The sequence below is a fragment of the Xenopus tropicalis genome, chromosome 4 (assembly GCF_000004195.4).
Source record: "Xenopus tropicalis strain Nigerian chromosome 4, UCB_Xtro_10.0, whole genome shotgun sequence".
NCBI lineage: Eukaryota > Metazoa > Chordata > Amphibia > Anura > Pipidae > Xenopus > Xenopus tropicalis.
The window spans coordinates 150,435,447-150,458,573 of record NC_030680.2 but is presented as its reverse complement, the minus strand read 5'-3'; the positions used below and the strand labels follow the sequence as shown (position 1 = coordinate 150,458,573).

The following is a 23,127-nucleotide window of genomic DNA, read 5'->3' as shown; positions in this document are numbered from 1 at the left end:
TGTGCCGGAGCCGCGGGGATGGTGTATATAGCGAACGGTAATTATTCCTCTTTCCGTGACCCCCCCCCCCCGGGCTCCTCCTCCTCTGGGGGATATAGGCTCTGTCTGTCCGTCTGTCCCGCTGTCTGTCTGTCTGTCCCTCTGTCCCTCTGTCCGTCCGTCCCTCTGTCTGTCCCTCTGTCTGTCCCTCTGTCCCTCTGTCCGTCCGTCCCTCCCTCTGTCTGTCCCTCTGTCTGTCCCTCTGTCTGTCTGTCCCTCTGTCTGTCCCTCTGTCTGTCCCTCTGTCTGTCTGTCCCTCTGTCTGTCTGTCTGTCCCTCTGTCTGTCCCTCTGTCTGTCTGTCCCTCTGTCTGTCCCTCTGTCTGTCTGTCTGTCCCTCTGTCTGTCTGTCCCTCTGTCTGTCTGTCTGTCCCTCTGTCTGTCTGTCCCTCTGTCTGTCCCTCTGTCTGTCTGTCTGTCCCTTCTGTCTGTCTGTCCCTCTGTCTGTCTGTCCCTCTGTCTGTCCCTCTTGTCTGTCCCTCTGTCTGTCTGTCTTCCCTCTGTCTGTCCCTCTGTCTGTCTGTCCCTCTGTCTGTCTGTCCCTCTGTCTGTCTGTCCCTCTGTCTGTCCCTCTGTCTGTCTGTCTGTCCCTCTGTCTGTCTGTCTGTCCCTCTGTCTGTCCCTCTGTCTGTCTGTCTGTCCCTCTGTCTGTCTGTCTGTTCCCTCTGTCTGTCTGTCTGTCCCCTCTGTCTGTCTGTCTGTCCCTCTGTCTGTCTGTCTGTCCCTCTGTCTGTCTGTCCCTCTGTCTGTCTGTCCCTCTGTCTGTCTGTCTGTCCCCTCTGTCTGTCTGTCTGTCCCTCTGTCTGTCTGTCTGTCCCTCTGTCTGTCTGTCTGTCCCTCTGTCTGTCTGTCTGTCCCTCTGTCTGTCTGTCCCTCTGTCTGCGTCTGTCCCTCTGTCTGTCTGTCCCTCTGTCTGTCCTGCTGTCTGTCTGTCTGTCCCCTCTGTCTGTCTGTCCCCTCTGTCTGTCCCTCTGTCTGTCTGTCCTCTGTCTGTCCCTCTGTCTGTCTGTCTGTCCCTCTGTCTGCCCTCTGTCTGTCCGTCTGTCCCTCTGTCTGTCTGTCTGTCTGTCCCTCTCTGTCTGTCTGTCTGTCCCTCTGTCTGTCTGTCTGTCCCTCTGTCTGTCTGTCCTCTGTCTGTCTGTCTGTCCCTCTGTCTGTCTGTCTGTCCCTCCGCTGTCCTGTCTGTCTGTCTGTCCCTCTGTCTGTCCCTCTGTCTGTCTGTCCCTCTGTCTGTCTGTCCCTCTGTCTGTCTGTCTGTCCCTCTGTCTGTCCCTCTGTCTGTCTGTCTGTCCCTCTGTCTGTCTGTCTGTCCCTCTGTCTGTCCCTCTGTCTGTCTGTCTGTCCCTCTGTCTGTCTGTCTGTCCCTCTGTCTGTCCCTCTGTCTGTCTGTCCCTCTGTCTGTCTGTCTGTCCCTCTGTCTGTCTGTCCCTCTGTCTGTCTGTCCCTCTGTCTGTCTGTCCTCTGTCTGTCTGTCCCTCTGTCTGTCCCTCTGTCTGTCTGTCCCTCTGTCTGTCTGTCCCTCTGTCTGTCTGTCCCTCTGTCTGTCTGTCCCTCTGTCTGTCTGTCCCTCTGTCTGTCCGTCCGTCCGTCTGTTCCTTACTGCCCCCATCCCCAGGAGTCTGTTCCTTACTCCCCCATCCCCAGGAGTCTGTTCCTTACTGCCCCATCCCCGGGAGTCTGTTCCTTACTGCCCCATCCCCAGGAGTCTGTTCCTTACTGCCCCCATCCCCAGGAGTCTGTTCCTTACTGCCCCATCCCCAGGAGTCTGTTCCTTACTGCCCCATCCCCAGGAGTCTGTTCCTTACTGCCCCCATCCCCGGGAGTCTGTTCCTTACTGCCCCCATCCCCGGGAGTCTGTTCCTTACTGCCCCATCCCCGGGAGTCTGTTCCTTACTGCCCCATCCCCGGGAGTCTGTTCCTTACTGCCCCATCCCCGGGAGTCTGTTCCTTACTCCCCCATCCCCGGGGGTCTGTTCCTTACTCCCCCATCCCCGGGGGTCTGTTCCTTACTCCCCCATCCCCGGGGGTCTGTTCCTTACTGCCCCATCCCCGGGGGTCTGTTCCTTACTGCCCCATCCCCGGGGGTCTGTTCCTTACTGCCCCATCCCCGGGGGTCTGTTCCTTACTCCCCCATCCCCGGGGGTCTGTTCCTTACTGCCCCATCCCCGGGGGTCTGTTCCTTACTGCCCCATCCCCGGGGGTCTGTTCCTTACTCCCCCATCCCCGGGGGTCTGTTCCTTACTCCCCCATCCCCGGGGGTCTGTTCCTTACTCCCCCATCCCCGGGGGTCTGTTCCTTACTCCCCCATCCCCGGGGGTCTGTTCCTTACTGCCCCATCCCCGGGGGTCTGTTCCTTACTGCCCCATCCCCGGGGGTCTGTTCCTTACTGCCCCATCCCCGGGGGTCTGTTCCTTACTGCCCCATCCCCGGGGGTCTGTTCCTTACTGCCCCATCCCCGGGGGTCTGTTCCTTACTGCCCCATCCCGGGGTCGGTTCCATCTGTCCCCCTGTTGCCCTTCTCTGGGCTCAGTTGTTCCATAATGTCCCTATTGGCTCTGCCTTCTGTCTCTGTGGCCCTACGGGTGCTGCTAAGGGACATAATTCCATTTAATCAGGTGTTTGTGTGTTTCGTATGCAGGACAAGTGCTGGACGGCCAGAGTCGGTCGCCATGGAGACTCTCGTTCCTAACGGACATGTTCTGGGGAATAACGGACTTCATTGTCATGTTGTAAGTTCTTCTCTCGCTCCATCCGGTTGGTGTTGTGTGGGGCGGCCTGATACCCCAGGGTGGGGCAGGTTCGGGCTCTATCGGTTGAGCTCTTTCACCTACTCCCCCCACCCGCGACCTTACATTGCCGGCTCTCTGATTTATAGGCGCTTGCCCGCCCCTTTTGTGACCTCATTGGTGGGCAGGTCAGGGGCGGGTCTATAAATAGAGGGTACTAGCCGGGTCGGGTTTGGACTGGGAGTGGGCGGCTTAGGGTCGGGCGTGGGTCGAGTTTTAGCCAATCTGCGCATCACTACATCTAGTCCTCTGGCACCGCCTCCACCAGTCCTGTGACTCCGCCTCTGTGAGGAAGAGTGGGATTTGCTGAAGGTGTTGTTTGTGTTGAAGGACTAAGCTTAAAAAGGGACGATAAATAAAACAAAAATCAAAATTGTTTTGTTCCCTCACTTGTGTCAGTGTTCTTTTAATCTTATCCTGTTTGTATTATTCTATCCAATTCAGCGGCACTTTTTCTGATTTACAGCTTCCAGAGTATCATTCATCCCAATGTCACAAGGAGAGGCTGTCAGAACTCCTCCTCCAGAACCCGATTTGATGATGGAAGAGGGTATTGTATTAACTCTTTGTATTTTCTGCAAATGGGGATACAGCTTATTGTGTGCCCAGAACATTCCTTCTCTGTATATTTGTATTTATACATATGGGTAGGGGGTGCCATAGTGTTTCCCTTAGACAGTACAGTATGGGGGTACAGCTTATTGTGTGCCCAGAACATTCCTTCTCTGTATATTTGTATTTATACATATGGGTAGGGCGTGCCATAGTGTTTCCCTTAGACAGTACAGTATGGGGGTACAGCTTATTGTGTGCCCAGAACATTCCCTCTCTGTATATTTGTATTTATACATATGGGTAGGGGGTGCCATAGTGTTTCCCTTAGACAGTACAGTATGGGGGTACAGCTTATTGTGTGCCCAGAACATTCCTTCTCTGTATATTTGTATTTATACATATGGGTAGGGGGTGCCATAGTGTTTCCCTTAGACAGTACAGTATGGGGGTACAGCTTATTGTGTGCCCAGAACATTCCTTCTCTGTATATTTGTATTTATACATATGGGTAGGAGGTGCCATAGTGTTTCCCTTAGACAGTACAGTATGGGGGTACAGCTTATTGTGTGCCCAGAACATTCCCTCTCTGTATATTTGTATTTATACATATGGGTAGGGGGTGCCATAGTGTTTCCCTTAGACAGTACAGTATGGGGGTACAGCTTATTGTGTGCCCAGAACATTCCTTCTCTGTATATTTGTATTTATACATATGGGTAGGGGGTGCCATAGTGTTTCCCTTAGACAGTACAGTATGGGGGTACAGCTTATTGTGTGCCCAGAACATTCCTTCTCTGTATATTTGTATTTATACATATGGGTAGGGGGTGCCATAGTGTTTCCCTTAGACAGTACAGTATGGGGGTACAGCTTATTGTGTGCCCAGAACATTCCTTCTCTGTATATTTGTATTTATACATATGGGTAGGGGGTGCCATAGTGTTTCCCTTAGACAGTACAGTATGGGGGTACAGCTTATTGTGTGCCCAGAACATTCCTTCTCTGTATATTTGTATTTATACATATGGGTAGGGGGCGCCATAGTGTTTCCCTTAGACAGTACAGTATGGGGGTACAGCTTATTGTGTGCCCAGAACATTCCTTCTCTGTATATTTGTATTTATACATATGGGTAGGGGGTGCCATAGTGTTTCCCTTAGACAGTACAGTATGGGGGTACAGCTTATTGTGTGCCCAGAACATTCCTTCTCTGTATATTTGTATTTATACATATGGGTAGGGGGTGCCATAGTGTTTCCCTTAGACAGTACAGTATGGGGGTACAGCTTATTGTGTGCCCAGAACATTCCTTCTCTGTATATTTGTATTTATACATATGGGTAGGGGGTGCCATAGTGTTTCCCTTAGACAGTACAGTATGGGGGTACAGCTTATTGTGTGCCCAGAACATTCCTTCTCTGTATATTTGTATTTATACATATGGGTAGGGGGCGCCATAGTGTTTCCCTTAGACAGTACAGTATGGGGGTACAGCTTATTGTGTGCCCAGAACATTCCTTCTCTGTATATTTGTATTTATACATATGGGTAGGGGGTGCCATAGTGTTTCCCTTAGACAGTACAGTATGGGGGTACAGCTTATTGTGTGCCCAGAACATTCCTTCTCTGTATATTTGTATTTATACAAATGGGTAGGGGGTGCCATAGTGTTTCCCTTAGACAGTACAGTATGGGGGTACAGCTTATTGTGTGCCCAGAACATTCCCTCTCTGTATATTTGTATTTATACATATGGGTAGGAGGTGCCATAGTGTTTCCCTTAGACAGTACAGTATGGGGGTACAGCTTATTGTGTGCCCAGAACATTCCTTCTCTGTATATTTGTATTTATACATATGGGTAGGGGGTGCCATAGTGTTTCCCTTAGACAGTACAGTATGGGGGTACAGCTTATTGTGTGCCCAGAACATTCCCTCTCTGTATATTTGTATTTATACATATGGGTAGGGGGTGCCATAGTGTTTCCCTTAGACAGTACAGTATGGGGGTACAGCTTATTGTGTGCCCAGAACATTCCTTCTCTGTATATTTGTATTTATACATATGGGTAGGGGGCGCCATAGTGTTTCCCTTAGACAGTACAGTATGGGGGTACAGCTTATTGTGTGCCCAGAACATTCCTTCTCTGTATATTTGTATTTATACATATGGGTAGGGGGTGCCATAGTGTTTCCCTTAGACAGTACAGTATGGGGGTACAGCTTATTGTGTGCCCAGAACATTCCCTCTCTGTATATTTGTATTTATACAAATGGGTAGGGGGTGCCATAGTGTTTCCCTTAGACAGTACAGTATGGGGGTACAGCTTATTGTGTGCCCAGAACATTCCCTCTCTGTATATTTGTATTTATACATATGGGTAGGGGGTGCCATAGTGTTTCCCTTAGACAGTACAGTATGGGGGTACAGCTTATTGTGTGCCCAGAACATTCCCTCTCTGTATATTTGTATTTATACATATGGGTAGGGGGTGCCATAGTGTTTCCCTTAGACAGTACAGTATGGGGGTACAGCTTATTGTGTGCCCAGAACATTCCTTCTCTGTATATTTGTATTTATACATATGGGTAGGAGGTGCCATAGTGTTTCCCTTAGACAGTACAGTATGGGGGTACAGCTTATTGTGTGCCCAGAACATTCCTTCTCTGTATATTTGTATTTATACATATGGGTAGGGGGTGCCATAGTGTTTCCCTTAGACAGTACAGTATGGGGGTACAGCTTATTGTGTGCCCAGAACATTCCCTCTCTGTATATTTGTATTTATACATATGGGTAGGGGGTGCCATAGTGTTTCCCTTAGACAGTACAGTATGGGGGTACAGCTTATTGTGTGCCCAGAACATTCCCTCTCTGTATATTTGTATTTATACATATGGGTAGGGGGTGCCATAGTGTTTCCCTTAGACAGTACAGTATGGGGGTACAGCTTATTGTGTGCCCAGAACATTCCCTCTCTGTATATCTGTATTTATACATATGGGTAGGGGGTGCCATAGTGTTTCCCTCAGACAGTACAGTATGGGGGTACAGCTTATTGTGTGCCCAGAACATTCCCTCTCTGTATATCTGTATTTATACATATGGGTAGGGGGTGCCATAGTGTTTCCCTTAGACAGTACAGTATGGGGGTACAGCTTATTGTGTGCCCAGAACATTCCTTCTCTGTATATTTGTATTTATACATATGGGTAGGGGGTGCCATAGTGTTTCCCTTAGACAGTACAGTATGGGGGTACAGCTTATTGTGTGCCCAGAACATTCCTTCTCTGTATATTTGTATTTATACATATGGGTAGGGGGCGCCATAGTGTTTCCCTTAGACAGTACAGTATGGGGGTACAGCTTATTGTGTGCCCAGAACATTCCTTCTCTGTATATTTGTATTTATACATATGGGTAGGGGGTGCCATAGTGTTTCCCTTAGACAGTACAGTATGGGGGTACAGCTTATTGTGTGCCCAGAACATTCCCTCTCTGTATATTTGTATTTATACAAATGGGTAGGGGGTGCCATAGTGTTTCCCTTAGACAGTACAGTATGGGGGTACAGCTTATTGTGTGCCCAGAACATTCCCTCTCTGTATATTTGTATTTATACATATGGGTAGGAGGTGCCATAGTGTTTCCCTTAGACAGTACAGTATGGGGGTACAGCTTATTGTGTGCCCAGAACATTCCTTCTCTGTATATTTGTATTTATACATATGGGTAGGGGGTGCCATAGTGTTTCCCTTAGACAGTACAGTATGGGGGTACAGCTTATTGTGTGCCCAGAACATTCCTTCTCTGTATATTTGTATTTATACATATGGGTAGGGGCGCCATAGTGTTTCCCTTAGACAGTACAGTATGGGGGTACAGCTTATTGTGTGCCCAGAACATTCCTTCTCTGTATATTTGTATTTATACATATGGGTAGGGGGTGCCATAGTGTTTCCCTTAGACAGTACAGTATGGGGGTACAGCTTATTGTGTGCCCAGAACATTCCCTCTCTGTATATTTGTATTTATACATATGGGTAGGGGGTGCCATAGTGTTTCCCTTAGACAGTACAGTATGGGGGTACAGCTTATTGTGTGCCCAGAACATTCCTTCTCTGTATATTTGTATTTATACATATGGGTAGGGGGCGCCATAGTGTTTCCCTTAGACAGTACAGTATGGGGGTACAGCTTATTGTGTGCCCAGAACATTCCTTCTCTGTATATTTGTATTTATACATATGGGTAGGGGGTGCCATAGTGTTTCCCTTAGACAGTACAGTATGGGGGTACAGCTTATTGTGTGCCCAGAACATTCCCTCTCTGTATATTTGTATTTATACAAATGGGTAGGGGGTGCCATAGTGTTTCCCTTAGACAGTACAGTATGGGGGTACAGCTTATTGTGTGCCCAGAACATTCCCTCTCTGTATATTTGTATTTATACATATGGGTAGGGGGTGCCATAGTGTTTCCCTTAGACAGTACAGTATGGGGGTACAGCTTATTGTGTGCCCAGAACATTCCTTCTCTGTATATTTGTATTTATACATATGGGTAGGAGGTGCCATAGTGTTTCCCTTAGACAGTACAGTATGGGGGTACAGCTTATTGTGTGCCCAGAACATTCCTTCTCTGTATATTTGTATTTATACATATGGGTAGGGGGTGCCATAGTGTTTCCCTTAGACAGTACAGTATGGGGGTACAGCTTATTGTGTGCCCAGAACATTCCCTCTCTGTATATTTGTATTTATACATATGGGTAGGGGGTGCCATAGTGTTTCCCTTAGACAGTACAGTATGGGGGTACAGCTTATTGTGTGCCCAGAACATTCCCTCTCTGTATATTTGTATTTATACATATGGGTAGGGGGTGCCATAGTGTTTCCCTTAGACAGTACAGTATGGGGGTACAGCTTATTGTGTGCCCAGAACATTCCCTCTCTGTATATCTGTATTTATACATATGGGTAGGGGGTGCCATAGTGTTTCCCTCAGACAGTACAGTATGGGGGTACAGCTTATTGTGTGCCCAGAACATTCCCTCTCTGTATATCTGTATTTATACATATGGGTAGGGGGTGCCATAGTGTTTCCCTTAGACAGTACAGTATGGGGGTACAGCTTATTGTGTGCCCAGAACATTCCTTCTCTGTATATTTGTATTTATACATATGGGTAGGGGGTGCCATAGTGTTTCCCTTAGACAGTACAGTATGGGGGTACAGCTTATTGTGTGCCCAGAACATTCCTTCTCTGTATATTTGTATTTATACATATGGGTAGGGGGTGCCATAGTGTTTCCCTTAGACAGTACAGTATGGGGGTACAGCTTAACATAGTCTAACATGCTTTTTATCTCTGCAGACCCCCGGGGAACCCGCGGCGCAGGATGGGCCGAATCGACCACAATTCAGGGCCTAATGCTCCTCCCATGTCGGGGGGTGGATGAGGAAGGTAGGCTTTTCTGGGCAAAACTGGTACAATATCAAGTTTAGAGCCCCCTATGGCTACATCGCTGTGCAGAGCACACACACTGGATGCAATAGGGAGGGTAACCCCATTTAATTCTGACCCCAGTGGTTTGGGGGACCCCCCACAGCCCCTTTTGGCATTTTGTGTGTGTCTTACATAGGAGTAGGAGAAACAATAGATTAGCTGAAAGCAGTTCTAATGTGTAGCGCCGGCTGAAAGCTCAGACTCAGGCACACTTTACTGCTGCGCTGCAAGTTGGAGTGATATCCCCCCCCCTCACCCCCAGCAGCCGATCAGCAGAACAATGGGAAGGGAGCAAGATAGCAGCTCCCAGTAGGTATCAGAATAGCACTCAATAGTAAGAAATCCAAGTCCGGCTTGGGACTCCTCCAGTTACATGGGAGTAGGAGAAACAATAGGTTAGCTGAAAGCAGTTCTAATGTGTAGCGCTGGCTGAAAGCTCAGACTCAGGCACACTTTACTGCTGCGCTGCAAGTTGGAATGATATCCCCCCCCTCCCCCCCAGCAGCGGATCAGCAGAACAATGGGAAGGGAGCAAGATAGCAGCTCCCAGTAGGTATCAGAATAGCACTCAATAGTAAGAGACCCAAGTCCGGCTTGGGACTCCTTCAGTTACATGGGAGGAGTTACATGGGCGCTGCTGATTTCTTTTCTCTTTGTTCCATAGGTAAACGCCTGCCCCCACAAGCAGGCAACTAGAGACGGACGCTCGTTAGCCGGCAGCGCGCAGGAAGGTTGCCGCTCGGGCTACGGATGTTCATCTCTATCAGTGAAATGCTCTGCAGCAGTTGCAGATCCATGATGTCATGCTGGGAGCTCCCAATCAGGATCCAGCACCGACTGATCAGCATTCATTTATATCTGTAAATTCCTCCCCCCCTCGCCTTTCCCTTTTTGTCGTCTTTTAGTAACACGACTGTCGGGTTGTACGGATAACCGTATAAACTGGAGGCAGATTCAATGTCAAAGGGGTTGTTTTTTTTATAAAGGGTAATTGTCGTTGCTATAAGAAAAGGCCCCAATTATAGCTGGAGGTCGCTTCTTTTTTTGTTTTTGAGTTATGAAATGGTTAATTTAGTTGTTAGTTGGGTATCAGTGGGTTAAACCAGTGTCCCTTGCACTTTCAGCCTTACTATTCTCCCCGGTACAGCCGATTGGTTCTGCTGTCTGTCAGGGGCTTGCTGCAGGAGTATGCTGTTTGCAGCAGGATAAAAGGAGAGCGCTCATTAGTAAGGGTGAAGACACACGGAGCTACTAGTAGCAGCTACTAAAACAGACAATGCTGATCATTTACTGATAATTGTCCCTACGTGTGTTTAGCAGAGGGAATTCTCAGTATTGTCTATGGCAGGGGATTTTCTGGCCGCTTCTAAGTGGCCCCGTGTGTCTTCTCCCTAAAACATTAAGGGTGAAGACACACAGAGCTACTTAGTAGCAGCTACTTGTCACGGCTACTAAACGCCAGAAAATCCCCTGCCATAGACAATACTGAGAATTGCCTCTGCTAAACACACGTAGGGACAATTATGAGGAAATGATCAGCATTGTCTGTTTTAGTAGCCGCGACAAGTAGTTGCTACAAAGTAGCTCAAATCCTATAATAATTGAGAGAAAAAACAACAGATTTAATCTCTATCCATAATTGTTTATTTTTTTTTTATTTGTGTGAAGGTTCTTTGTGAGACCATTTAGTGGGGAGCTCAGAGAGACAGCTCAGAGAGACAGCTCAGAGAGACAGCTCAGAGAGACAGCTCAGAGAGACAGCTCAGAGAGACAGCTCAGTACCACAAATAAACAGACACTTTATATTTATGTACCGAGACTGTCATTTCAAATAAAAGTAACTGATTCCGGATGATACAAACTTACCTTTTATTCAGCAGCTTTCTAGTCTGAAACGTCAAATCTTGTCTGGTTGTTATGGTCCCCAGCTCTTAGCAACTAGGCAGATTGGGGGGGAAAAATGTAGCCTGAACCCAGCAATGAGATTGCAGTTCAAGTTGTGCTTGGGAAGAGCGCCTCTGTCAATGCCAGTAATAGACATAAGTTCCTCAGTGTCGCGGTGTAATTGCACTGGTGGGTCAGGTGATTTCACTGGGAATTCTGGGAGATCTATGGAGTTGCCCCGCGAGCCATTACCCTTCTATGTTTTGGGCAGAGACCTTAAAGGGGTTGTTCACCTTTGAGTTAACTTATAGAATGGCAACTTTTCAATTAGTCTTCATTTTTTTTATAGTTTTTGAATTATTTAACTACTTCCTCTGACTCTTTGCAGCTTTCAAATGGGGGTCACTGACCCCGGCAGCCAAACCCTATTGCTCTGTGAGGCTCCAGTTTTATTGTTATTGTTACTTTTTATTCCTTATCTTTCTATTCAGCCCCTCCCCTATTCATATTCCTGTCTCTCAGTCAAGCCACTGTCTGGTTGCTAGGGTGAATTGGACCCTAGCAACCACATAGCTGCTGAAATTCCAAACTGGAGAGCTGCTGAACAAAAAGCTAAATAATTAAAAACTGAAACAAAAAATGGAAATTGTTTCAGAATATTATTCTCTCTATCATACTAAATGTTAAGGTAAAGGTGAACTACCCCTTTAAAGGGGTAGTTTACCTTTAAATTAACTTAATATGTTGTAGACATTGATATTCTGAGACAATTTGCAATTGGTCGTAATTTTTTATGGTTTTTCAGTTATCTTTTTTGTTCAGCAGCTCTCCGTTTGGTATTTTAGCAGCTATCTGGTTGCTGGGGTGTTATTTATCCTAGCAACCAGGCAGTGGTTTAAACAAGACATGGGAATATGAATAGGGGAGGGGCTGAATAGAAAGATAAGGAATAAAAAGTAACAATAACAATAAAACTGGAGCCTCACAGAGCAATAGGGTTTGGCTGCCGGGGTCAGTGACCCCCATTTGAAAGCTGCAAAGAGGCAGAAGAAGAAGGGAAATAATTAAAAACTATAAGAAATAAATTAAAGAAGACCAAGTAAAAAGTTGCTAGGAATTGGCCATTCTATAACATACTAACAGTTAACTTAAAGGTGAACCCACCCCTTTAATGAAACAAATTACTTTATATTTGATGATTTTGTTGATATTAGATGAATGAGAGGGGCCCCAATAATCTCAGTCACACCCGGGTCCCCAGGGCCCAATCAGCAAAGGTTGAACAGACCCCACAGAGAGCCCTAAACCCCCCCATTCATTGGAATCCCGGCTAATTGGGGACACAGATTTGTCGCTGCTGATGTTGCAGGAATAATTCATCCCGGCCCCGTTCTGACTCAGTAGCCCCCCCGTCCCGCATCAATCATCCGCCAGGAGAGGCTCATTTGTCTGCGCAGTGACAGGCGCTATCTCTCCCGCCATATGCTGCTCCCCAGCGCGTTTCACTCACAGAGGATGAAATGAAGTGCTGGCCTTGCGCTTTCCCTTCTGGATACGGATTGGCCCCTCAGCAGCTCATACTGCCGGCAAATACCCTGAGCCAGAATTGACTTTAATTTCACTAACGAAGGAGAGAAGAGCCAAAGCGGCGTCTGTGTGAGAACTTAATCCCATGTGATCCACTTGTACCGACACAATGGGGCTTATGGCTCGTCCCTTCCCGCCACTCAGGGCTTCTTTCTTCTCTTCCGAGTGCCCAGCCGCCGCCAATGGGAGGCCTCATCACTAACATAGCGGGGTGACTGGTACCCCAATGTTTCTATATATCTGTAACCTTGTTATGGGCTAAGGGGGCCCAGCCTGAAGGCCAGTTAGGGGGGGATTTGGGGTGAGTGCTTATTTGTGCCCTGGGTACCCCTGGAACTATAGCGGGGTGACTGTTACCCCAATGTTTCTATATATCTGTAACCTTGTTATGGGCTAAGGGGGCCCAGCCTGAAGGCCAGTTAGGGGGGGATTTGGGGTGAGTGCTTATTTGTGCCCTGGGTACCCCTGGAACTATAGCAGGGTGACTGTTACCCCAATGTTTTCTATATATCTGTAACCTTGTTATGGGCTAAGGGGGCCCAGCCTGAAGGCCAGTTAGGGGGGGATTTGGGGTGAGTGCTTATTTGTGCCCTGGGTACCCCTGGAACTATAGCGGGGTGACTGTTACCCAATGTTTCTATATATCTGTAACCTTGTTATGGGCTAAGGGGGCCCAGCCTGAAGGCCAGTTAGGGGGGGATTTGGGGTGAGTGCTTATTGTGCCCTGGGTACCCCTGGAACTATAGCGGGGTGACTGTTACCCCAATGTTTCTATATATCTGTAACCTTGTTATGGGCTAAGGGGGCCCAGCCTGAAGGCCAGTTAGGGGGGGATTTGGGGTGAGTGCTTATTTGTGCCCTGGGTACCCCTGGAACTATAGCGGGGTGAATGTTACCCCAATGTTTCTATATGTTTATATAACCCCACCAACAGTTTGTAAATGGACCAGCTTGTACCTGGGACGCTATGGGGGCCACACAGAGAGCAGTCCAGCTGTGTGTGATCCAGTAGGTTCTATACTGAGAAGCTGTAGATTAGCAGTGGGAGCTTTAGTGTATGAATATGAGTCCGGGCACATCACCCGGCTGTATATTTTGGACATAAGGACAGCTGATACAGATAAAGGGTCTTACTGATAATCCCCCATAGCATCACAGTAACAATCACATTTCCTGCAGAAGAATTAACTTTCCCTGATCACCAATAGGATCTGCCCATGGGTCGCCAGCGCTTATTTCTGTGGGACGGGCCTTCTTAAAGGGGTAGTTCTCTTAGTCACGGTTAACGTTGCTATTTAGCAGCAATAAAATTTTGGGGGTAAGTATTTGCCACTGTTGGGGAGAGACTTTGGCTACACAACATGATGGGGATCAGGACTGCGGCTGGGCAGTAACCCATAGCAACCAATCGGTGAATGGCTTTTGTCAGCCAGCTGCAGGTAGAACAATGAATGGCATAATTTGATTGGCTGCCATGGGTAACTGTCCATGGGCAAATTTGCCCACTGTTGATAAATAACCACCAGTGACCAGCTAGACTAGCACAAATAGATGTGTACATTACATTGCCAAGGAAAGTTAATGTAAAGGGAATAATGCCCCTAATACTGTAAAATATAATGATATTAGATATCCTTAGGGGCTCAATGGCTATAGAGGGGCTCGGGCCACTGCTTGGTTCATTTGATAGCCTTTATTAAGGGAGTTACAAGACAGAACTATACATTTTCTATAATTCATTGCTATGTCCTATAAACGAGGCAATGAGTCTTTAGCATTGGTTTGTAACAGACAGGGGTCTATTCAGAGTCCATTTGGTTTGTTGCTGTATAAATGAGCCCTTCAGGGAAAATCCAGAGTGATCTGTAAACGACCAATCGCCCGATATCAGGGTATCAAGGTCTATAAATGATTGAATCCAGTGTGAGTTTGTGTAAATACAGATAAAGCCGTTACATACTGGGGCGCAGCCGCCGGTTATACTGGAGATAAAAGCACGTTACGCCGGAGCCACTTGGCCACGTTTCGTAGGCGTTCCACTCGTTACGCTGATAGAAGTTTCCATAGAACTTGACTTTTCAGCAGCCCAAGGATTCCTCCCGCAGAACAGAAAGGGAATGACACATTCTTGGAACTGGAAGATACAATAAGGGGAGAAACGGAACTGTACTGGGGGCACAGTTGGGGGCACGTTGGGTATGGGGCAGGGAATTTATGGCTGTATCTGGGCTATTAAACCAGCGGTACTGGGGGCACAGTTGGGGGCACGTTGGGTACGGGCAGGGAATTTATGGCTGTATCTGGGCTATTAAACCAGCGGTACTGGGGGCACAGTTGGGGGCACGTTGGGTATGGGGCAGGGAATTTATGGCTGTATCTGGGCTATTAAACCAGCGGTACTGGGGCACAGTTGGGGGCACGTTGGGTACGGGGCAGGGAATTTATGGCTGTATCTGGGCTATTAAACCAGCGGTACTGGGGGCACAGTTGGGGCACGTTGGGTACGGGGCAGGGAATTTATGGCTGTATCTGGGCTATTAAACCAGCGGTACTGGGGGCACAGTTGGGGGCACGTTGGGTACGGGGCAGGGAATTTATGGCTGTATCTGGGCTATTAAACCAGCGGTACTGGGGCACAGTTGGGGGCACGTTGGGTACGGGCAGGGAATTTATGGCTGTATCTGGGCTATTAAACCAGCGGTACTGGGGGCACAGTTGGGGGCACGTTGGGTACGGGGCAGGGAATTTATGGCTGTATCTGGGCTATTGAACCAGCGGTACTGGGGCACAGTTGGGGGCACGTTGGGTACGGGGCAGGGAATTTATGGCTGTATCTGGGCTATTAAACCAGCGGTACTGGGGGCACAGTTGGGGGCACGTTGGGTACGGGGCAGGGAATTTATGGCTGTATCTGGGCTATTAAACCAGCGGTACTGGGGGCACAGTTGGGGGCACGTTGGGTACGGGGCAGGGAATTTATGGCTGTATCTGGGCTATTAAACCAGCGGTACTGGGGGCACAGTTGGGGGCACGTTGGGTACGGGGCAGGGAATTTATGGCTGTATCTGGGCTATTAAACCAGCGGTACTGGGGGCACAGTTGGGGGCACGTTGGGTACAGGGCAGGGAATTTATGGCTGTATCTGGGCTATTAAACCAGCGGTACTGGGGGCACAGTTGGGGGCACGTTGGGTACGGGGCAGGGAATTTATGGCTGTATCTGGGCTATTAAACCAGCGGTACTGGGGGCACAGTTGGGGGCACGTTGGGTACAGGGCAGGGAATTTATGGCCGTATCTGGGCTATTAAACCAGCGGTACTGAAGGCACAGTTGGGGGCACAGTTGGGGGCACGTTGGGTACGGGGCAGGGAATTTATGGCCGTATCTGGGCTATTAAACCCACAGACCTACAGTTGGATCAGAACAGGGGGCTTAAAGTTTTTTCATAAACACTTACCTGCTTGTTCATGAAAATGTAGATAATTGGATTATAGACGGTGCTGGTTTTGGTCAGGTACATGGGTACGGTGGCTATAATGGGGTCAATGTGCATTCCGGGATTTGCCACAACCGTCATGGCAAAGGCGGCGTACGGGAGCCAACAGACCAGGAAAGCCAAGATCATGACAATCACCATACGGGAGACTTGCACCTCGGCTTTACTCGTTGTACCTCCTTCCGCTACACCCAACTTGGCAACCTAAAGGCAAATACAGAACTATAACTATAATCAGCCCTTTCCTTATGGCACCGGTATATTATCCGGTATATTATCCCTATCCCTATACTATGATATGGCTCTAGCAAAGTGTTCCATCTGACTGGGAGCTGCCATATTGTTTTCTCTTTGTGTACATTGGTGCCTATGCATATGAATAGAAGAGGCCATATAGTTCCCTTTATGCCAACTGTAGGGCGGCACCCACTCCAGGCAGGGGAGGTACCACCTGGTGTATTTGGGCCCAACTGGCAAATCCCTTTCCCACTATGATCCCCTAATATCTCTGGGTTAAGCATCTCCAGACCCAACTCATCAGCTTCTCATTACAGGACTTTTGACTGGTCTCGATTCCCCCCCAGTTCTGCCGCCGATCCCCTGACCCAGGGGGGGACTAGTTAACCCTACGTTACTAAAGCCTCCCCGTGAATGAGTGTGGGGAATACGGACACTAGGTACCTAAGGAAGGAGCAGCACTTGGCCGTCTATTGAGATAAAGACAGATGTATTGACTAGTGAGCTGATCCCCTAAATACTATCGGCCTCCCCTTCCAACCCCCCAATCTCCTACTCACTGTAACCCCATCATTGGCCTCTTTTGGTTATTATTACCCCCCAGGCCACTAGATAGTCTTCATCATCTTCTTTATTCCTCAGCATGTACTGCTATATACCCCCACGTCTCCATCTGTACCCCAGTTACACCCCTGTACCCCAGTTACACCTCTGTACCCCAGTTACACCCCTGTACCCCAGTTACACCTCTGTACCCCAGTTACACCCCTGTACCCCAGTTACACCTCTGTACCCCAGTTACACCTCTGTACCCCAGTTACACCCCTGTACCCCAGTTACAACCTCTGTACCCCAGTTACACCCCTGTACCCCAGTTACACCTCTGTACCCCAGTTACACCCCTGTACCCCAGTTACACCTCTGTACCCCAGTTACACCCCTGTACCCCAGTTACACCTCTGTACCCCAGTTACACCCCTGTACCCCAGTTACACCTCTCCATCTGTACCCCAGTTACACCTCTCCATATGTACCCCAATTACACCATCTGTACCCCAATTACACCATCAGTACCCCAATTACACCATCAGTACTCCAATTACACCATCTGTACCCCAATTAAACTATCTGTACCCCAATTACACCATCAGTACCCCAATTACACCATCAGTACCCCAATTACACCATCTGTACCCCAATTACACCATCAGTACCCCAATTACACCATCAGTACTCCAATTACACCATCTGTACCCCAATTAAACTATCTGTACCCCAATTACACCATCAGTACCCCAATTACACCATCAGTACCCCAATTAAACTATCTGTACCCCAATTACACCATCTGTACCCCAATTAAACTATCTGTACCCCAATTACACCAGCAGTACCCCAATTACACCATCAGTACCCCAATTACACCATCAGTACCCCAATTACACCATCTGTACCCCAATTACACCATCAGTACCCCAATTACACCATCTGTACCCCAATTACACCATCAGTACCCCAATTACACCATCAGTACCCCAATTACACCATCTGTACCCCAATTACACCATCAGTACCCCAATTACACCATCAGTACCCCAATTACACCAGCTGTACCCCAATTACACCATCAGTACCCCAATTACACCAGCTGTACCCCAATTACACCATCTGTACCCCAGTTACACCAGCTGTACCCCAGTTACACCTCCGTCCCTTCCCCAGGCACCATTTCCAGCTCTGGTTACCCCCCCATATCCTGTGCAATCACTTGCCCACTTGCCCATCTCATGTACCTCTAACTATTTCATGTCCCCAACTTGCCACATTCACCCTTATTTACTGGCCATTGGGGTCACTGACCCCGGCAGCCAAAAACCGTTTTGCTGCAAGGCTACAATTTTACATTAAATTTACCCATAAGTCATGTTGATCGTTTCTGGCCAATAGGGCTCCTTCTGTGAGTAATCCCTGAGCCTGACTGTCCCTTCTCAGCCTGGCAGTTACAGCTTCTAATGCTAATGGCCTACTCCTGCACCAATATGGCCGCCCCCTCATAGAGGATCATGGGGCAATGTAAAAGCGCTGGGCAAAGACTTTAAAGGCGGAATTATTACCAGCATGTAAATACAGGGTTAGATGGATGTAACTAACTGGTGTCAGTATCTCTTTAAGGGCCAATGCCCAAAGCTTTGTGCCTGTGTGTTATTCACCCACTTAGATTGTAAGCTCTGCGGACTTTCTTCTACTGTGTCTCTTACCACTTGGCACTTAAAGGGGTGGTTCACTTTTAAACTTTTAGTATGTTCGGACTGGGGGGTGCAGGGCGTATAGGGGCTCCCATCACAAGGACCCCACACCCCCCTAAGGGACCCCTGCCCCCACGCCCCCGCCGCTCAGCCAACCCCCTCCCCCGAGGGAGATCTACAGGCAGGGGATCGCTATGGGGATTGGACCTGGCCCGGCCCAGTCCCACCCTGAATTAGCTCATTCTAAGCAACTTTTCAATTAATCTTCATTATTTTATTTTTTTCTTTCCAGTTTTTAAAATGGGGGTCACTGACCCCGGCAGCCAAACCCTATTGCTCTGTGAGGCTCCAGTTTTATTGTTATTGTTACTTTTTATTCCTTATCTTTCTATTCAGCCCCTCCCCTATTCATATACCTGTCTCTCATTCAACCTACTGCCTGGTTGCTAAGGTAAAGAAGACCCTAGCAACCAATTGCAAACTGTCTCAGAATTTTATTATTTTTGTCTTATAGTTTTTGAATTATTTCCCTTCTTCTTCTGACTCTTTGCAGTTGTCAAATGGGGGTCACTGACCCCGGCAGCCAAACCCTATTGCTCTGTGAGGCTCCAGTTTTATTGCTATTGTTACTGAAAATGATATAACTAAAAAACTACAAATAATAAAAAACTAAGACCAATTGCAAATTGTCTCAGAATATCACTCTCTACATCCTACTAAACGTTAACTCAAAGCTGACAACCCCTCGTACAGTTACACACGTGGGACATTGGTTACCTGCCGCAGAGTCCACATCAGGTACCCGTAGGACCCCACGATGATGAGGAATGGGATGGCAAAGCAGAAGGAGAAGTAGCAGACGATGTAGGACATGTTGACTGGGTCGGCGCTGTACCAGTTGGGGGCGCAGGATGTCATCACCCCTTCCAGCTCGTAGCTACCCCAGCCGAACAGCGGGGGCGTATTCCATATGAGCGACCAGATCCAGGAAGCAGCAATGCCGGCCAGTGCTTGTTTGGGGGTGAATGTGAGTGTGCCCATTGGCTTGCACACCACGAACACTCGGTCCAACGCTATTACTGCAATGGTGCACAAAGCCGCGATGCCTGCAACGGAACAGGGATAATGTACTATGGCACTATGGCACCTCCTACCCATATGTATAAATACAAATATACAGAGAAGGAATGTTCTGGGCACACAATAAGCTGTACCCCCATACTGTACTGTCTAAGGGAAACACTATGGCACCTCCCACCCATATGTATAAATACAAATATACAGAGAAGGAATGTTCTGGGCACACAATAAGCTGTACCCCCATACTGTACTGTCTAAGGGAAACACTATGGCACCCCCTACCCATATTTATAAATACAAATATACAGAGAAGGAATGTTCTGGGCACACAATAAGCTGTACCCCCATACTGTACTGTCTAAGGGAAACACTATGGCACCCCCTACCCATATGTATAAATACAAATATACAGAGAGGGAATGTTCTGGGCACACAATAAGCTGTACCCCCATACTGTACTGTCTAAGGGAAACACTATGGCACCTCCTACCCATATGTATAAATACAAATATACAGAGAAGGAATGTTCTGGGCACACAATAAGCTGTACCCCCATACTGTACTGTCTAAGGGAAACACTATGGCACCTCCTACCCATATGTATAAATACAAATATACAGAGAAGGAATGTTCTGGGCACACAATAAGCTGTACCCCCATACTGTACTGTCTAAGGCAGTGCTGTCCAACTGGCGGCCCGCGGGCCGCATGCGGCCCGCGACCCCCCTCTGTGTGGCCCCCCACCTGTCTGGCTGCTTTGATGGCTTACCTTTGTGTAAGCTTTAAATGGTATGAGTACTGTGATTAACTGCCCCCCCTGCATGGTTCTCACCTCAGATTCAGGCTGTAATCCCCCTGTATTGTTTAAATATGTAATCCCCTGTGTTGTTCACACCTTTTAATCTCTGCATTGTTCCCCCCTGCAGTGTTCACACCTCAGGCTCAGGCTGTAATCACCCACATTTTTCCCCTGTTCACACCTCAGGAGCAGTAGAAACCCACAAATAATCCCTGCATACTACAAAAAGAACATATACTGTGGTGGTACTGCAATTAAAAAGTTTTTTAATATATAGTTATTGTGCAGACTGTAGGAGCAGTGCCAGCATTGTGTCACTGTAGGCTGCCTGTGTGTGCCATACATAGGGCAAGCAGAGTATGGCACACACAGGCAGGGTAGGCAGAGTATGGCACACACAGGCAGCATAGGGCAGGCAGAGTATGGCACACACAGGCAGGGTAGGCAGAGTATGGCACACACAGGCAGGGTAGGCAGAGTATGGCACACACAGGCAGCATAGGGCAGGCAGAGTATGGCACACACAGGCAGAGTAGGGCAGGCAGAGTATGGCACACACAGGCCAAGTTTGGCACAAACCAGCCAAGAATGGCACACACAGTGAAAGTATGGCACATGCAGGCAGGGTAGGGAAGGCAGAGTATGGCACACACAGGCAGGGTAGGGAAGGCAGAGTATGGCACACACAGGCAGGGTAGGGAAGGCAGAGTATGGCACACACAGGCAGGGTAGGGCAGGCAGAGTATGGCACACACAGGCAGGGTAGGGAAGGCAGAGTATGGCACACACACAGGCAGGGTGGGGCAGGCAGAGTATGGCAGGTTTTTGCTGTACTACAACCATTAATATGGGTATGGTCATGTGATAACATGGGTGTGGTTTCAAGTGGGTGCGGTTTCAAAAAGGGGAGTGGTCAAAACTGGCTTCCATTATCGGCCCTCCACCACGTAGGTCGGAAAAATTCCGGCCCTCGGTACAACAGAAGTTGGACAGCACTGGTCTAAGGGAAACACTATGGCACCTCCTACCCATATGTATAAATACAAATATACAGAGAAGGAATGTTCTGGGCACACAATAAGCTGTACCCTCATACTGTACTGTCTAAGGGAAACACTATGGCACCCCCTACCCATATGTATAAATACAAATATACAGAGAAGGAATGTTCTGGGCACACAATAAGCTGTACCCCCATACTGTACTGTCTAAGGGAAACACTATGGCACCCCCTACCCATATGTATAAATACAAATATACAGAGAAGGAATGTTCTGGGCACACAATACTGTACTGTCTGTGTTATTGGCTGTCGACCTGAACCAACCAAGTGGATGTGGTTGCCCTGTGTTTGGCCACTGATACCATAACTGGCCTGATAGGTTGGAGACCAGGGAGGGTCAGTCAGTTTTAGGAAGCTGAAAGGGCCAATCAGAATGTTTGAGTCTTTAGAAGGGCTAGCTAAACCAATTAGCCAATCAGAGCTTTCTTTTTGCCATTTTCTACATTCAGTCTCGGCCTGTGGTATTTTACTGGTTTATTTACTTACCAAAAAATGCCACGGCGAAACCCTCAATGACGCAGCCCACTCTCCCCAGGTTAAAGTAGCCCACGGCATTTGTCTCCACTGTCAAGGCCCCGCCCAGCACGGTGACGCCAAGGTCGGCGATGGCCAGGTTGACCAGCGAGTAGTTGATTGGGTGGCGCAGTTGGCGATATTTGAAAGTCACCACAATCACCGTGACGTTGAGAAAGAGAGCGGCGGCACAGAATACGGCCATTATTAAAGCCAGAATGGTGTAACCAATCCGGGGCATCAGAACCTTCCCAGGGTGCATCTCTTCATTGGTCACATTCATCATTGGTGGGAGAAGAGCCTCGTCGGCCATTTGGTTCTGAGACTTTTTAGTCACCGAAATTGTCAGGGCAACAAACTGACTCCTGTCTCCTTCCTGCTCTTCTCCCCAACTGTCTCCCAGCATGGAAACTTCTATCATAATTCAGCAAATCATATTGCAGAGATTATAGGGCACTTGTAGCAAATCCCCCAATCCGGATTTATTTCAAAATAATTCCCTTTCTCATTAAGTTTTCTAATTATTGTAACAAGCAGCCATAATTTTTCCCTTAGACAGTACAGTATGGGGGTACAGCTTATTGTGTGCCCAGAACATTCCTTCTCTGTATATTTGTATTTATACATATGGGTAGGGGGTGCCATAGTGTTTCCCTTAGACAGTACAGTATGGGGGTATAGCTTATTGTGTGCCCAGAACATTCCTTCTCTGTATATTTGTATTTTATACATATGGTAGGGGGTGCCATAGTGTTTCCCTTAGACAGTACAGTATGGGGGTACAGCTTATTGTGTGCCCAGAACATTCCCTCTCTGTATATTTGTATTTATACATATGGGTAGGAGGTGCCATAGTGTTCCCTTAGACAGTACAGTATGGGGGTACAGCTTATTGTGTGCCCAGAACATTCCTCTCTGTATATTTGTATTTATACATATGGGTAGGAGGTGCCATAGTGTTTCCCTTAGACAGTACAGTATGGGGGTACAGCTTATTGTGTGCCAGAACATTCCTTCTCTGTATATTTGTATTTATACATATGGGTAGGAGGTGCCATAGTGTTTCCCTTAGACAGTACAGTATGGGGGTACAGCTTATTGTGTGCCCAGAACATTCCCTCTCTGTATATTTGTATTATACATATGGGTAGGGGGTGCCATAGTGTTTCCCTTAGACAGTACAGTATGGGGGTACAGCTTATTGTGTGCCCAGAACATTCCTTCTCTGTATATTTGTATTTATACATATGGGTAGGGGGTGCCATAGTGTTTCCCTTAGACAGTACAGTATGGGGGTACAGCTTATTGTGTGCCCAGAACATTCCCTCTCTGTAT

At 47.9% G+C, this 23,127-nt stretch overlaps 2 protein-coding genes across 2 annotated transcripts; one reads left to right on the top strand and one right to left on the bottom strand.

Annotated features, from left to right (window-relative positions):
• Positions 1–13: 13 nt before the first annotated feature.
• Positions 14–10,595, top strand: selenok (selenoprotein K; the record flags this gene model as incomplete). The annotated part of the gene is given in 5 exon segments (NM_001078712.1): positions 14–37; positions 2,677–2,767; positions 3,291–3,374; positions 8,756–8,845; positions 9,552–10,595. Coding segments are annotated over 5 exon segments (288 nt in total). The 5' UTR covers positions 14–18.
• Positions 10,596–14,330: 3,735 nt separating this feature from the next.
• LOC407755 (parapinopsin) lies at positions 14,331–22,148 on the bottom strand. Its single transcript, NM_213665.1, has 4 exons — positions 21,766–22,148; positions 19,115–19,443; positions 15,816–16,058; positions 14,331–14,492 (listed from the first exon to the last, which is right to left on the bottom strand). Exons 1-4 carry the CDS (start codon positions 22,103–22,105, stop codon positions 14,358–14,360), a joined length of 1,047 nt encoding a protein of 348 aa, NP_998830.1. The 5' UTR covers positions 22,106–22,148; the 3' UTR covers positions 14,331–14,357.
• Positions 22,149–23,127: the final 979 nt, after the last annotated feature.

What these genes read in the sequence shown, in the direction of transcription:
- LOC407755 (NM_213665.1), bottom strand. Translation starts at nt 22,105, where the DNA reads ATGGCCGACGAGGCTCTTCTCCCACCAATGATGAATGTGACCAATGAA. An exon ending in TTTCGCCGTGGCATTTTTTG is followed by an intron (nt 19,444 to 21,765) that starts GTAAGTAAATAA and finishes GTTCCGTTGCAG; the next exon opens with GCATCGCGGCTTTGTGCACC. An exon ending in ACATTTTCATGAACAAGCAG is followed by an intron (nt 14,493 to 15,815) that starts GTAAGTGTTTAT and finishes TGTATCTTCCAG; the next exon opens with TTCCAAGAATGTGTCATTCC.